This window comes from Entelurus aequoreus, linkage group LG01 (assembly GCF_033978785.1).
Source record: "Entelurus aequoreus isolate RoL-2023_Sb linkage group LG01, RoL_Eaeq_v1.1, whole genome shotgun sequence".
NCBI lineage: Eukaryota > Metazoa > Chordata > Actinopteri > Syngnathiformes > Syngnathidae > Entelurus > Entelurus aequoreus.
The window spans coordinates 30,978,696-30,993,193 of NC_084731.1; the positions used below are offsets into that span (position 1 = coordinate 30,978,696).

Here is a 14,498-nt window from a genome sequence, read left to right on the forward strand (position 1 = left end):
TGACAACATTTTTATTATATAAAAAATCAGTACAGACCTGCCATCTTTGAAGAAATAATATAAGTCATGGTGTCAAACTCTGGCCCGCGGGCCAAATTTGGCCCGCCGTGTAATTTCATTTGGCCCTTGAGGCAATATCAAATTAACACTAGAGCTGACCCGCCGATTATATACAGCGGCGGTGCCGCGGTAACACCGCATTCACCGTTAATTCTCATACTTGCCAACCCTTCCGGGCCCCTCCCGAAAACCTTCCCCGAGCTGTCGTCACGTCCGCTTTTCATCCAGTCCAACGACGTGCTGGCCCAGTCACATAATATGTGCGGCTTCTGTACGCACCAACACAAGTGACTGCAAGACATACTTTGTTAACAGCCATACAGGTCACACTGAGGGTGGCCGTAAAAACAAGTTTAACACTGTTACAAATATGCGCCACACTGAACCCACACCAAACAAGAATGACAAACACATTTCGGGAGAACATCCGCACCGTAACACAACATAAACACAACAGAACAAATACCCAGAACCCTTTGCAGCACTAACTATTCCGGGATGCTACAAGGTGTGTGTGTGTGGGGGGGGGGGCGGGGTTTGGTGGTAGCGGGGGTGTATTTTTTTTTTGTATTTTTTTGTCCACAAAGCACATGTAGACTGGTTGGGCAAACTCCCATGCACCCTCAAGGACCCTGCCGAGAGTATAGAGTTGGTCCACAGTTCCACGACCAGAACGAAAACCACACTGTTCCTCCTGAATCCGAGGTTCGACTATCCGGCGTAGCCTCCTCTCCAGTACACCCGAATAGACCTTACCGGGAAGGCTGAGGAGTGTGATCCCACGATAGTTGGAACACACCCTCCGGTTCCCCTTCTTAAAGAGAGGAACCACCACCCCGGTCTGCCAATCCAGAGGTACCGCCGCCGATGTCCACGCGATGCTGCAGAGTCTTGTCAACCAAGACAGCCCCACAGCATCCAGAGCCTTAAGGAACTCCGGGCGGATCTCATCCACCCCCGGGGCCTTGCCACCGAGGAGCTTTTTAACTACCTCAGCAACCTCAGCCCCAGAAATAGGAGAGCCCACCACAGATTCCCCAGGCACTGCTTCCTCATAGGAAGACGTGTCGGTGGGATTGAGGAGGTCTTCGAAGTATTCCCTCCACCGATCCACAACATCCGCAGTCGAGGTCAGCAGAACACCATCCGCACCATACACGGTGTTGACAGTGCACTGCTTCCCCTTCCTGAGGCGGCGGATGGTGGTCCAAAATTGCTTCGAAGCCGTCCGGAAGTCGTTTTCCATGGCCTCGCCGAACTCCTCCCATGTCCGAGTTTTTGCCTCCGCGACCGCTGAAGCCGCACACCGCTTGGCCTGTCGGTACCTGTCCGCTGCCTCAGGAGTCCCATGAGCCAAAAGAACCCGATAGGACTCCTTCTTCAGCTTGACGGCATCCCTCACCGCCGGTGTCCACCAACGGGTTCTAGAATTACCGCCACGACAGGCACCAACTACCTTGCGGCCACAGCTCCAATCAGCCGCCTCGACAATAGAGGTGCGGATAATGGTCCACTCGGACTCAATGTCCAGCACCTCCCTCGTGACATGATCAAAGTTCTTCCGGAGGTGAGAATTGAAACTCCCTCTGACAGGAGACTGCCAGACGTTCCCAGCAGACCCTCACAATGCGTTTGGGCCTGCCAGGTCTGTCCGGCATCCTCCCCCACCATCGCAGCCAACTCACCACCAGGTGGTGATCGGTAGAAAGCTCCGCCCCTCTCTTCACCCGACTGTCCAAAACATGAGGCCGCAAATCCGATGACACAACTACAAAGTCGATCATGGAACTGCGGCTTAGGGTGTCCTGGTGCCAAGTGCACATTAGGACACCCTTATGCTTGAACATGGTGTTCGTTATGGACAATCTGTGACGAGCACAAAAGTCCAATAACAAAACACCACTCGGGTTCAGATCCGGGCGGCCATTCTTCCCAATCACACCTCTCCAGGTTTCACTGTCGTTGCCAACATGAGCGTTGAAGTCACCCAGTAGGACAAGGGAATCACCCGGGGGAGCACTCTCCAGTACTCCCTCGAGTGTATCCAAAAAGGGTGGGTACTCTGAACTGCTGTTTGGTGCGTAAGCACAAACAACAGTCAGGACCCGTCCCCCCACCCGAAGGCGGAGGGAGGCTACCCTCTCGTCCACCGGGTTGAACTCCAACGTGCAGGCTTTGAGTCGGGGGGCAACAAGAATTGCTACCCCAGCTCGTCGCCTCTCACTGCGTGCAACGCCAGTGTGGAAGAGAGTCCAGCCCCTCTCGAGAGAACTGGTTCCAGAGCCCTTGCTGTGCGTCGAGGTGAGTCCGACTATATCCAGCCGGAACTTCTCTACCTCGCGTACAAGCTCAGGCTCCTTCCCCCCCAGCGAGGTGACGTTCCACGTCCCAAGAGCTAGCTTATGTAGCCGAGGATCGGACCGCCAAGTGCCCTGCCTTCGGCTGCCGCTCAGCTCACAATGCACCCGACCTCTATGGCCCCTCCCATGAGTGGTGAGCCCATTGGAGGGGGGACCCACGTTGCCTCTTCGGGCTGTGCCCGGCCGGGACCCATGGGGACAGGCCCGGCCACCAGGCGCTCGCCATCGTGCCCCAACTCCGGGCCTGGCTCCGGAGGGGGGCCCCGGTGACCCGCGTCCGGGCGAGGGAAATCTGAATCCTTGTTGTTTCCTTTCCATAGAAGTCTTTGAGCTGCTCTTTGTCTGATCCCTCACCCAGGACCTGTTTGTCTTGGGAGACCCTACCAGGAGGCATGAAAGCCCCCGGACAACATAGCTCCTAGGATCATTGGGACACGCAAACTCCTCTACCACGGTAAGGTGGCAGCTCAGAGAGGAGGTCAATGCAAACAGTGCTAACTTTAAGAGTAACATTGAATTACTACAGTCAAGATTTTTTAATTATCCTAAATTTACTACACAAACCTAAAACTAAATTTGACTCTTAATTTCTGTCAGCAAAAATTGTACTTCAATAAATATTGAACATCTTGAAGTGCAGTTTTTCCCAGTTGGAAAAACAAAGTTGGATGATTTTTTTTTTTTTTTGTTGCCGTCACTTTCCAAAAAATTTGGCATACTTACTCGTTTGTCCGTGTTAATGGGCTCATCTTGCTCATTGGGTTTGAAGCTGACATATTCCCACACCAAACATTCGGCATTGCAATCATTGTTTTCCTCCAAATTTCTGTTACTTTGCGGTGCTTCTCACTGGCAATTGGCAAATCGCCAGGCTCTGTCCGTGCATCCTGTCTAAGCTAGTGGTTCCGCCTCCACCCACAGAGACAAAGATTGTCGGTGGCTGACAGGAGGGTTGTGCTATAGAATAAATGGAATAAACCCACACTGGTGCTAAGAGCGATGCACAAAAGTGAACCTTCTTGTACCCTGATTGGGAGCGTCAGACAAAGAAACAAACACACAAGGACATGGAAATTTATCGATACCAACAAAGTTATCGAGTTAATTTTAATTTATCGTTCGAGAGAGATGAATTGACCCTTTTATCGGTCCAGGCCTACAAAGGTGGCATCCTTGTTGCTACCCCGCTCTTTCCTCTCCGCTCATCGCTATCTTTGCCAACGTGTTTTCAATAAAAGGTAAAATCGATGTTACGATGTAAAATATATCCATGTCATTTGTTATTTATGTATTTATTGCATTGTTTTCTGCATGTAAAGCTATAATTCTTCTCTATAAAATGTGTTCTGTGTTTAAATTTGGGGTGCCTGAAATTGATTAATTAGATTCACATTGTTTGCTATTGGAAAAAAGGCTTCAGTTTTCCTATGATTCAGTTTTCGCCTGACCTTTTGGAACGTACAACTACCAAAAAAAGCTGAGGCACTGCTTTAATGCAAAAATTTCGACTAATCCCAACCTTTACGGCCCATGTCGGCGCATGCTAGTCCAGGTGCATGTGGCGTTGTCCTGGACCGCCACCTCACTAACTGATTACAAACAAACACTGCAGAACCTATTAGCAGAGCAGACTGCACGTATGCTGCGTTCTGACATTAACAAGACTCCGGGCTGTTCAGTGCACCACAAGCCCATATCTGCCTAATCAGTTTGGCGCTCGGGGCCGGATCGTTAATTTGTGTTTGTAAGTGGACATGTTTGGCGTGAAAAAAGTGCAGCAAAAATAATTAGTGTAATTAACATTGGCCCCCCTGCAGCTCGCTGCCATGGTAACAGCAATAATGGTGTGCCTGTGACTGCTTGGTGACAGACGGGATCAGAACATTCGGTCTGCTTTGCTCACACATCACCAGTGTGACAACAACTAACAGTCAATAACTATACAGATATGATATTACAGTGAAGCTCGTTAGCACACAAACACCAACACGTAGATTCAAGAAGACAGACTCGATCATTACGGTACTCGTTGCTGCCAGAGCTGAGTCAGCGGGACGGCCACAGTGTGCAAAGTCATGTTGCTGATGAATCTTCTCGTCCAGATCAATAAGTACATTACATGTGGGCATCCTGATGGGAGTCCAAAGGAGAGTCCTTGATGGACTTCGATCAGCCCAAAGTGGACAGTGCACGCCAGTAATGTGTGCTCACCAAGTGCCGGGGAAGCCAAAGATAATTTGAGCGGTCCTAAAAAGATCCACAATTAAATACCATGAAACAGTAAGTTGAGACTAAAGCAAATATAAATGAGTGTTAAAAGGAGGAGCACTGGCGCAAGAACTTAATTTCATGCTTTTGTAATGATCTCCAAAAAAGCAAGTTAAAAAATAAGTTCAATATTAGTCATTCTAATGATGAAGAAGTGCGGTATCAACGAGCTGAATTCTTCTCAATTGTCTCCATGTTCTGCTCATCACAATGCTGACACACACAATTTCTGGTCACGCACTGTCCATTAACGGACACAAAGTCTTCCTGTGGTATCCCATCATGCACTACACTACGCAACAATCGTCCATCTCAGCGAGCGCACTCTCTGATTCAAACATCACCACTTCACTTTGGCTCATCAAAGGTCCAACACAGTGGACCCATGACATCATCAGCAGTAATGTACAAAGAGAGGCGATCATGTATAAAATGTATTGTCAAAGATTTTTTATGAATATTTAGCAAAGAGCAGACAAGACCAGAAAAAAAACGAGACGTGAGGAGAGAGAGCAGCAAGTTGGCTTCACGGTCACACATAACAAGCACACACACGTTCTTCTCAAATTCGACGCCACAGAAGCTCCCAGCAAGTGTGACAAGCATACACTACGACAATACACCTCTCTTATCCCATACACATTAATGTGCTGTGAGTTGCCGGAAATTATGGTACGTGAATTACTTTTTATTCAATACAAATAACGTACCTTTGTTCATCTATCTATGCCAGCGATGTATAGTGACAGGCAGAACAATTAAATGCTCTTCCACTAAATATCAGGAGGAACATAGTTAACCATGTGTTAATTCACCAGAATAAAGTCGTGGTACGCTTGGTGCTGTGTCTTAATAAATGAAGGTTAGGAAAACTGACCATGTAAAAGACTAGACCTCCCATGTTTCTCCTTATGTCTTCATTTACATATGTCATTGCTCATGTCAACGTGCATCTCATCATGTTGAAGTCTTTATTTTGTACTAACTGAAATGCCGCCATGCTGCATGCCGTCAAAGCACTGTGCCCATGAAACGGGTTGTGTGTGTGTGTGTGTGTGTGTGTGTGTGTGTGTGTGTGTGTGTGTGTGTGTGTGTGTGTGTGTGTGTGTGTGTGTGTGTGTGTGTGTGTGAGACAGTGTCCCTACATAGCGAAACAATTTTAAAACTTCCCACATTTAAACTGTTAATATTTTTGTCACCATTCCACATGTCAACAGATGACAGTAGAAGGACAGCCATGTTAATGAAAGCATTAACAGTTGGAGCACGTGCTCAAGGCAGACTGGATGACAGTTAGTCACAAAATTGGACAGAAATCCAATATGGACCAGTGCCTGACTTGGAGCTCCATGGGGTTGACATTTAACACATTCACACACATTCGCACACATTCACTCACACACACACACACACACACACACACACACACACACACACACACACACACACACACACACACACACACACACACACACACACACACACACACACACACACACACACACACACACACACACACACACACAAGCACACACAAAACAACAACCATCACAGGAGGTTTACATGCCTGAACAACACTTCAGGAGAATTCTAAGTAAGAAAAAAAAATAATTCAAAACACATCTCACCCTTGACGGTCGCCATCCACCAGGACTCGAACTAAGATGCCTGTGACGGCCACCAGGATGGGGTAGTGATCAACGCTTTCCAAACCTGAAACACATACGCACACATTCCTTAAGCACAGCCTGATTGACAACAGACTGAGACCATTATATTGGCACCTGTGTGTGTGTGTCTGTTCGTGTACCTGGCAGTCTCAAGTTGACAACACGGTCAAAAAGGTTTTTCTCTGCAGTCACTCTATTTAACACCTGGTTCAGCAGCTGGAAAACAGAAGGAGGCTTGTTTATCTAATGTTATAATAAAATAAATAAAATGGCAACAAAGGAGTCTAGTCTAATCGTTTTTTCACTAAATGAACTTTGGCGTTTCAACTGTCTTACTTTGGGAATTACTGTGTCATCTGACTGACCTGAGCCAGGCGGCGCAACAGAAGCTCGGCAGACGGACGCGACCAGTCCAGAAAGATCTCTGGAACCAGAGTGACCGTCATCTCCAGGACCCTCAGCAGGCTGACGGACAGGTCGAAACAGGTCGCACACACCTTGAACGTACAAGAAGTCATTGAGCACAAGCAATTGAAAAGTGTTTTTTTTTCATCTTTGTCTTAAATGCAGTGTTTACATTCAGTAGAATAAATATCAATAAATGTGCGGTAACATGGGTTACTTTTAGCTGACGCGTGTCCACAAAGTTCCTCTCTGGACGCTCGGCTGCTTGCTGGATCTGCAAGAACGATGACAAGAAGGTGAGGAGAACCCAGGTGGGTCAGAATGTACTGTAAACCATCATTGGACCAGTAAGGGGACAACATCGTTAAAGTGACCATCACCAGGTGTGACCTCACCTCCTGGATCATGCCGATGAACTCGGAAAAAGCCCAGTTGAGCTGGTTGAGGACGCTGTTGAGGAAGGAGGCGGCCATGTCCTTGTCCGCGCTCAGCAGCTGGGCCATATGTCTCTGCAGCAGCAACGAAGGACACGGCTCTAAACCAATCAGACGGGAGAGGACAGATCACCTGAGCATGTTCCCAAACTAAAGCAGCATGATCGATCAGGGATGCTAAGTCGGGAGGTAAGGGGGCGGATAACTGAGGAGACAAATTCCACACCTTACGAAGACAGTTTAACAAAATCAAGTGTTGATTAAGTCTAATAGGCCGTGTATGTCCTCAGACTATGACACACATGAGCTGGTTAGCAGGAAAACCTCCTCACCTCTTACATTGTTTTGTACTAGCAGTCAACTTTTTTTGTACTTGTGCTACGGTTTACAAAATGCTAATGCTAAAATGCTACATATGTTTCGTTTTGTCAACTTCTTATACTGCAATGTGCTTTTTTCTTATGCGAGCATTCAAAGACGCCAGTTCAAGCCCAAAGTGTTTTGAAACTAAAGCTGACTTTGATGAATGGCGGCACACAGAGCAAGTTGCTTGGGAGCAAGAGAAGGGCTCAACACTTTTGGGATCGCAAGACTGCAAAGAAGAAACTAACGGATGGATGACAATAAAATTACTTACTCTGGAAGCTAGCAATGGACAAGTCCCCTGCATTGCATGCAAATGAGAATACATGTATCACCATGCAGCACCAGGAAATAAAACAGTAAACAACAACATGCATTAGCAACAATGTTAATGAATATTCACACAAGCGAATACATTTTACTTGTAAATCAAACACAGACACAAACCTCATGCAGTCGGCCTCATTGACTTAACTACTTCAAGTTAAAAGTCAAAGTACCAATGATTGTCACACCCACACTAGGTGTGGTGAAATGTGTCCTCTGCATTTGACCCATCCCCTTGTTCACTCCCTGGGAGGTGAGGAGAGCAGTGAGCAGCAGCGGTGGCCGCGCCCGGGAATCATTTTGGTGATTTAACCCCCAATTCCCACCCTTGATGCTGAGTGCCAAGCAGGGAGGTAATGGGTCCCATTTTTATAGTCTTTGGTATGACTCGGCCGGGGTTTTGAACTCACAACCTACCGATCTCAGGGCGGACACTCTAACCACTAGGCCACTGAGTAGATATGTGCTTATGTGCTCTTTGAGTATGTGTTTCTTGAAGTAGCTGTAGCATCTTCATGACAACATTACTAATTCATCAAATCAATCACCAATTAAGGGGAGGAGGAGGCATAATGGATTACTTTAAGGGTTATTGATCAAGAACATCAATCGTCACCATGGCAACACAGTGGGGAACATACTCTGGAGGCTGGGAAGATTGGCGTCTTCGGGTTTGGTCTTCAGCAGGTGAGGCAGGCGAGTGTACCTGTATCCAAAACCACAGCCCTGCAAGGCACACCTTGAATTATCATCCGTGTCCTGCTCTCACATGCGATTTGGAAGGAAGTCTGATGCTTACCCTCCAGAGCCTGACCAGGATCCAGTTGGTCTGAGCCCAAGGTCTCTGCTCGTACGGTGCCAAAAGGTTCCTCATCATGGCGACACGTCTGAAACACACCACAAGGTGACGTCGTCAAGAAGTCACTAAACACACCTGACAACCATCTGGCCGGCACTCACTGCTCCTCGGGAATCCTCTCGACCGCCCTGAGGGATTGTGGGTAGCAGACGTAGCTGGCGAGCGCCTGCATCAGAGAGTCTTTGATGTCTGCAGGAACATCGCTCATGTGAGTTCATTTCAAGGTCTATGAACATTCGGGCAGCCTTGGTCATAAATATGTTTTAGAAGCTGACTTTTCACGTGCTAATAAAACAACATAGAAGGGAAGCTTTTGACCAGATTGAAAGGACAGAAATATCAAGAACATGCTGTTACACTTCCTGTTTAGACTCTGTCACCTGTTCCAACAATGCGTGGGTCTGCAAAGTGTTTGGAGAGAATGGCTGCCAGTTGAGTCAAAGTCTCTTCGTAGCCTGCCGGAACAACGTGTTGTCGTGACAAACTGTTATAGCAGTGCCACGTGCGATGTGTGACAGGTGACAAACGGGAAGCGGAGGGTGTCACCTGGTAGTTCGTCCATGCTGCAGGATGGACTGAAGTAATTCTTCAGAGCGCTGTAAGCGTTCATGGCCACATTGAGGTACAACTCCGGTGTGAAGGCGAACAATGATCCTGTGTTGTCTGCGTGTTCGATGGTGCGTATACACACACACAGCAGCCAGTAGACATCCAGCATCTTCTCCTGGACGCACAACACAAGAGCAGCAGGCTAATCATCTACCGTGTTCTTAAACAACACACTACTCACCTTGGAGTAGATGGTGGCGTTGATCCAGGCCAGTCTCCTGCTCAGGTGGTTCAACTTCTCAGCAAACACCTTCTGACTTTTGTGCAGCTCCTCCATGATGTCTGCTCTCTGCAAAAACAACACCACAAAATTAAAAGGGCAAACATGGTATATTTAGTTCCTCCAGGATTTCGCTGGCTTTTTATGTAATTGTTGCTTTTTCAAAAATGTGCGGCAAATGCAGCAATGTTTTGAAGATTTCTTTTTTCAATAACATTGAAATAACTTATGATTTTATGAATTTGGTTGTGTTCCTTGTAACCTCAAAAGGCACCGGATTTCAACAAAAATTGGAAAAACAAATATTGTATTTATGTTTTACTCTTTTTATACCACATACTTAAAAGATACTGTACTGTCTAACTATCAAAAGCAAAAATTATAATCATAGAAAGAAACCACCAAATGCTTCCTTGTTGTCCACTTCTCTGTTGTCCACAAGTTACTGATGTTTTCAATGCGTGATTTATGCTTGTTTGTCCATCTTAAAAACATTAATTTATGGTTCAACACATTTACTCCTGCACGTTAAGCGCATTTGTGAACTGTTGAGTGCGATCAATAGCACTAACTCCTGCTGGTAAATGAGAGACGATAAAAAATGATCATCACACTTCAACAACTGTAACATGTAAATGCTGCCTCTTTGCTGGGTCAGTATTGCAAATGAAAGTATGTTCTTAATTGTCTTACCTTGTATAAAGAAAGGTTAAATAAATATTTAAATACATATTGCTAACCGTTTGTATAAACCACAATACCCAGAAGGCTTAGAGTCGTAGACTGAACCGGAAGGAAGTCTGAGCTACACGGCAAAGCAACTATTGTGCCATTTGAGCAAAAAAGAGTTGATATATTGTTACACGTTGTTGTTCCTGCTTCGTCTATTACACGAAACCAACATAAGCTTTGCTCTTAGACAAATTCGATTGGCTAAAATGTTTGGGTAAGTTGCGCCATTGGACAGTGTTGTGAGGTTGCACATAATTTGCAAGGATCGTTTGAATTTGTGTGATTTCTTTGAGGGACTGCATATTTGCCCACCAAGCACACATAAGGAGCCTTACTCCGGCAGGGCATCGAGCAATCTTCTCCTCTGTATCTTTTAGTGCTGCTGCATATTCATGAACATCATCAGCGACCACCACCATCTACAAAAATACACACACACAATCTTGAATAATTGACATGTCACTTGGTACTGTACATTCTTACAGGAAAAAATGCAGCATTAGGTGTGATGCAATACAAGAGCCATAGGAACAAGATGATATGTGTCAGGGACTTAATTAAACAGTATGTTTATGATTATGCTTGTCCAAATGTATTGAAAATTATATAAAGCCATTTCAGTACACAGTTTTTCAGGTAGGTGGATGGCAATGTGTCGCTAAAGGCTTGCGCAAACAGCGAACAAGAGGTGACGTTCTGACCTCCCTCCCTTTTTCCATTCCAGTCTCACCATTTCTCATTTGAGGCAGGCAGTGTCATCACCCCCATATAAAGGGAGTGCGCGTCATGGCTTCCAAGTAGGATAAGGCGAGCGGGATAAAAGCTGCGCTGCTGGAGTCGTGGCGGGTTGGAATGAAAAAAAATGTGTCCAATATCAAAGAGGTCAAGAAGGCAATTTGTCTGAGAGAAGCCGGGTGGATTAGGAGACGATGAGACAGGAAATAGGAGTAACGAACATTAATACCGGAAAAAAAAAATCTTTGTGCGTCTCTATGTCATCATGGAAACACAAAAAAAGACGACTCAAAGCGATGTCAGAGAAATGGTAATGTGCGTGTCAAAAATAGCCGATAACGACGTCGTCACATAATTTTTCTACAGAAGCAACAACGTTAAAGGTGCTGTTATCAACTTCCTCACAGTAACATTTTTCAAAGCAAAAAATATAACAAGAACACCACAAGCTAGCTTAAGTCACCATTAGTGGTTTAACAGAACACATTTGTTTGACAATTGTCTATATTTTTCACAATTACAAAGTTGTCAACACGTACGCGCATGGAGCGCGTGCACACATACAAAAGCAGTCCAAGGGAAGCTACAAACAATTTGCAGTCATGTAATTGTTATGATATACACAAATATACATACATATACACATATACATATATATATACATACATATACATACATATATATATACATACATACATATATATATACATACACATACATACATACATACATACATACATACATACATACATACATACATACATACATACATACATACATACATACATATATATATATATACACACACACACACATATTTATATATATATACACATATAAACACATATATACACACTCACACACATATGTATATACATATTTATATATACACACACATATATATATATATACACATATACACACATATATACACACACTCACACACATATATATATATACATATACATATTTATATATACACATACACATATGTATATACATATATACACATTTGTATATAAATATATACACAAGTGTATATAGATATTTATATATACATGTGTGTATATAAATATATACACAAGTGTATATAGATATATATATATATACACATGTGTGTATATATATATGCACATAAATAATAAATAATAAATGGGTTATACTTGTATAGCGCTTTTCTACATTCAAGGTACTCAAAGCGCTTTGACAGTATTTCCACATTTACCCATTCACACACACATTCACACACTGATGGCGGGAGCTGCCATGCAAGGCGCTAACCAGCAGCCATCAGAGGCAAAGGGTGAAGTGTCTTGCCCAAGGACACAACGGACGTGACTAGGAAGGTAGAAGGTGGGAATTGAACCCCAGTAACCAGCAACACTCCGATTGCTGGCACAGTCACTCTACCAACTTCTGGATGTCGTCTTTATCACTAACTTAAAACTTATCTGCGGGAGAGAATCTCTCTGTCATTTTCAAGAAGGTTTCTTTTTTTTGAGTCGTCAGCTTCGAGCGACCCTCTGTCTTGGATTCCCTCGTCGTCATGTGACTTCAGTGCGTGTCTGTTATTAGTTTGCTTCCTGGTTTCGCTGATCCGCCTTATCTTGCCTCTAATTGGCCAGCCCGTAACGTTTCACCCTAAGCTTAGCCAATTGTGACTCATCATAAGAATACCAACCAATCATCATGGATTTTCTCCGGATGTATTGATGTTCTCATTTATCCAGGTCATTGTATTTTCTCTGTATTTTTTTTGGCCTCGATTCGCAATCCATTTCCTCTCTTTGTAGCTTGGAGCTTTGATGTAAGCTACCTCACTAGATAGTTTTAAAAAAAGGTAAGCTATAGGAATCGTTACCCATTCTAAAAGTAGTGAAGCTGCTGTGAAATGTAGTTAAGCTTCGCTACATGTATCTTGTTATTGCCCATCACTGTGAGTCACGTACATACATAATTACATCATTATATAGGAAAAACAGTGAGAGGGCGGGATATACTGTGTAAAATACATTGGAAAGTTGGTGCCCTCTCGGCATGTGTGTAAATGTTGCAAACTACTCCTTTAAGTGAGAGCATTTAGCAACTTAGTCAAGAAATCCGGTGTCTTCTTCTTTTTAGACACAACAGAATACAGTACAAAAAAGGTCTACAGTCCGTATATGCGCTTATAGAAAACTTTATTGGGTGTTGGGCTGCGTGGGTCATAAATATTGTCAATAAATGCGTATGAATGAAATATGCAACATTAACCTTTTATTTTCCTATCCTGGCCTATGTGCATATGATTTGATACTGTGAGTGTGCTCATTCATATGCAGCCACAGGTACACTGGGGACGTTAATGGAAAACAGTAGAGCTCTTCTTTAGAGGAGCAGACAATATTTTTACTCAATGTGTGTGCAGTGTAAACAGATAGTTAAAATGAATGCTAGGTAACAGAGTGTAAAAAACACCATTATATCCTTATTATTTTTCTTATGAAACAAACTAACATACCTTCCCTAGCTGCTGATGAACGCTCAGGTTGTACATCATCACAATGCCATCAATAATCTCCAGCAGGGACTTATCTGCCATTGGCTGATCCGACTCTTCCAGGGGTCGTCCGAGCAACAAGCCGTCGTTACCATGGCTACCCTCGACTTGAGGCGGCGGACAAAAGAGACAAAGAGGAGACGCGTAATTGTTATTTCTCCAGGAGGCATCTTGCCACTCTGTGTCCTCACACCTTTGTCGGCTTCCTGTCTAGACAGGAAGCGTTGGTAACAAATCATTATCACATAGAGAAAAATAGAGAAAAATGATGCCATGCTGACAAATTAATAAACGAGAGACCGGCTGTGTGCTGAAAATGTGAAATGACTCACTGTCCTCTTCGGTCCTATGCTCCACAGCAAGGGTGCGAATTTTGACCTTCTCGGGCTGGCTGAGGGGTCGCCTAGGGGTCATGAGGCTGACGGCGGCTGTGCTGAGGAAGCGATTGGCTCGACCCAGGGTGGGCGAGCTCAGCCAGCTGGGTCTCGCCAGAGCTCCACCCATCGCCACCGCACCAAACGGCCTCTGATGGTCAGCAAGTGGCAAAAAGAGATACAACACAAACACAGAGAAATGGTTGCGGTGTCTCAATTGGCGCATTTCTGTACTTAAAGGGGACCTATGATGGTTAAAATCTCCATTTAAAAAACTTCCTTGTTGTCCAGATAACATGTATTTGATATGCTTTGGTGTAAATTTTGTCCCACAGTCACTTTTACAACACGTTTGCAAGATATTCAATTCTCGAGGCGTTCCCAGACTGCAAATGAAACCACACCCCACCTTCTTTAGAAGTATCATCATTTATATTTTGAAAATGTACACTATTTACATATATATATTGAAGTGGTCACCGCTATTTTTTCCACAAGACATGGTCGAAAATAAACTTAAAATAAAAAATACATAGATTTACT

At 44.6% G+C, this 14,498-nt stretch overlaps 1 protein-coding gene across 2 annotated transcripts in view; it reads right to left on the minus strand.

Moving 5' to 3' along the window:
• Positions 1-14,498, minus strand: part of LOC133650363 (E3 ubiquitin-protein ligase RNF123) — a 74,462-nt gene that overhangs the window by 23,611 nt on the left and 36,353 nt on the right. The window contains exons 23-37 of one of the 2 annotated variants that reach the window (XM_062047513.1): positions 13,914-14,106; positions 13,543-13,688; positions 10,643-10,726; positions 9,537-9,644; positions 9,293-9,470; positions 9,127-9,201; positions 8,848-8,935; positions 8,687-8,774; positions 8,529-8,613; positions 7,835-7,861; positions 7,159-7,298; positions 6,981-7,037; positions 6,724-6,855; positions 6,499-6,574; positions 6,317-6,401 (exon numbers count right to left, since the gene is read on the minus strand). In XM_062047513.1, the coding sequence (XP_061903497.1) occupies positions 6,317-6,401; positions 6,499-6,574; positions 6,724-6,855; positions 6,981-7,037; positions 7,159-7,298; positions 7,835-7,861; positions 8,529-8,613; positions 8,687-8,774; positions 8,848-8,935; positions 9,127-9,201; positions 9,293-9,470; positions 9,537-9,644; positions 10,643-10,726; positions 13,543-13,688; positions 13,914-14,106 (1,562 nt within the window). The remainder of the gene's footprint in view (positions 1-6,316; positions 6,402-6,498; positions 6,575-6,723; positions 6,856-6,980; positions 7,038-7,158; positions 7,299-7,834; positions 7,862-8,528; positions 8,614-8,686; positions 8,775-8,847; positions 8,936-9,126; positions 9,202-9,292; positions 9,471-9,536; positions 9,645-10,642; positions 10,727-13,542; positions 13,689-13,913; positions 14,107-14,498) is intronic. The other variant, XM_062047521.1, reaches the window with a different exon arrangement.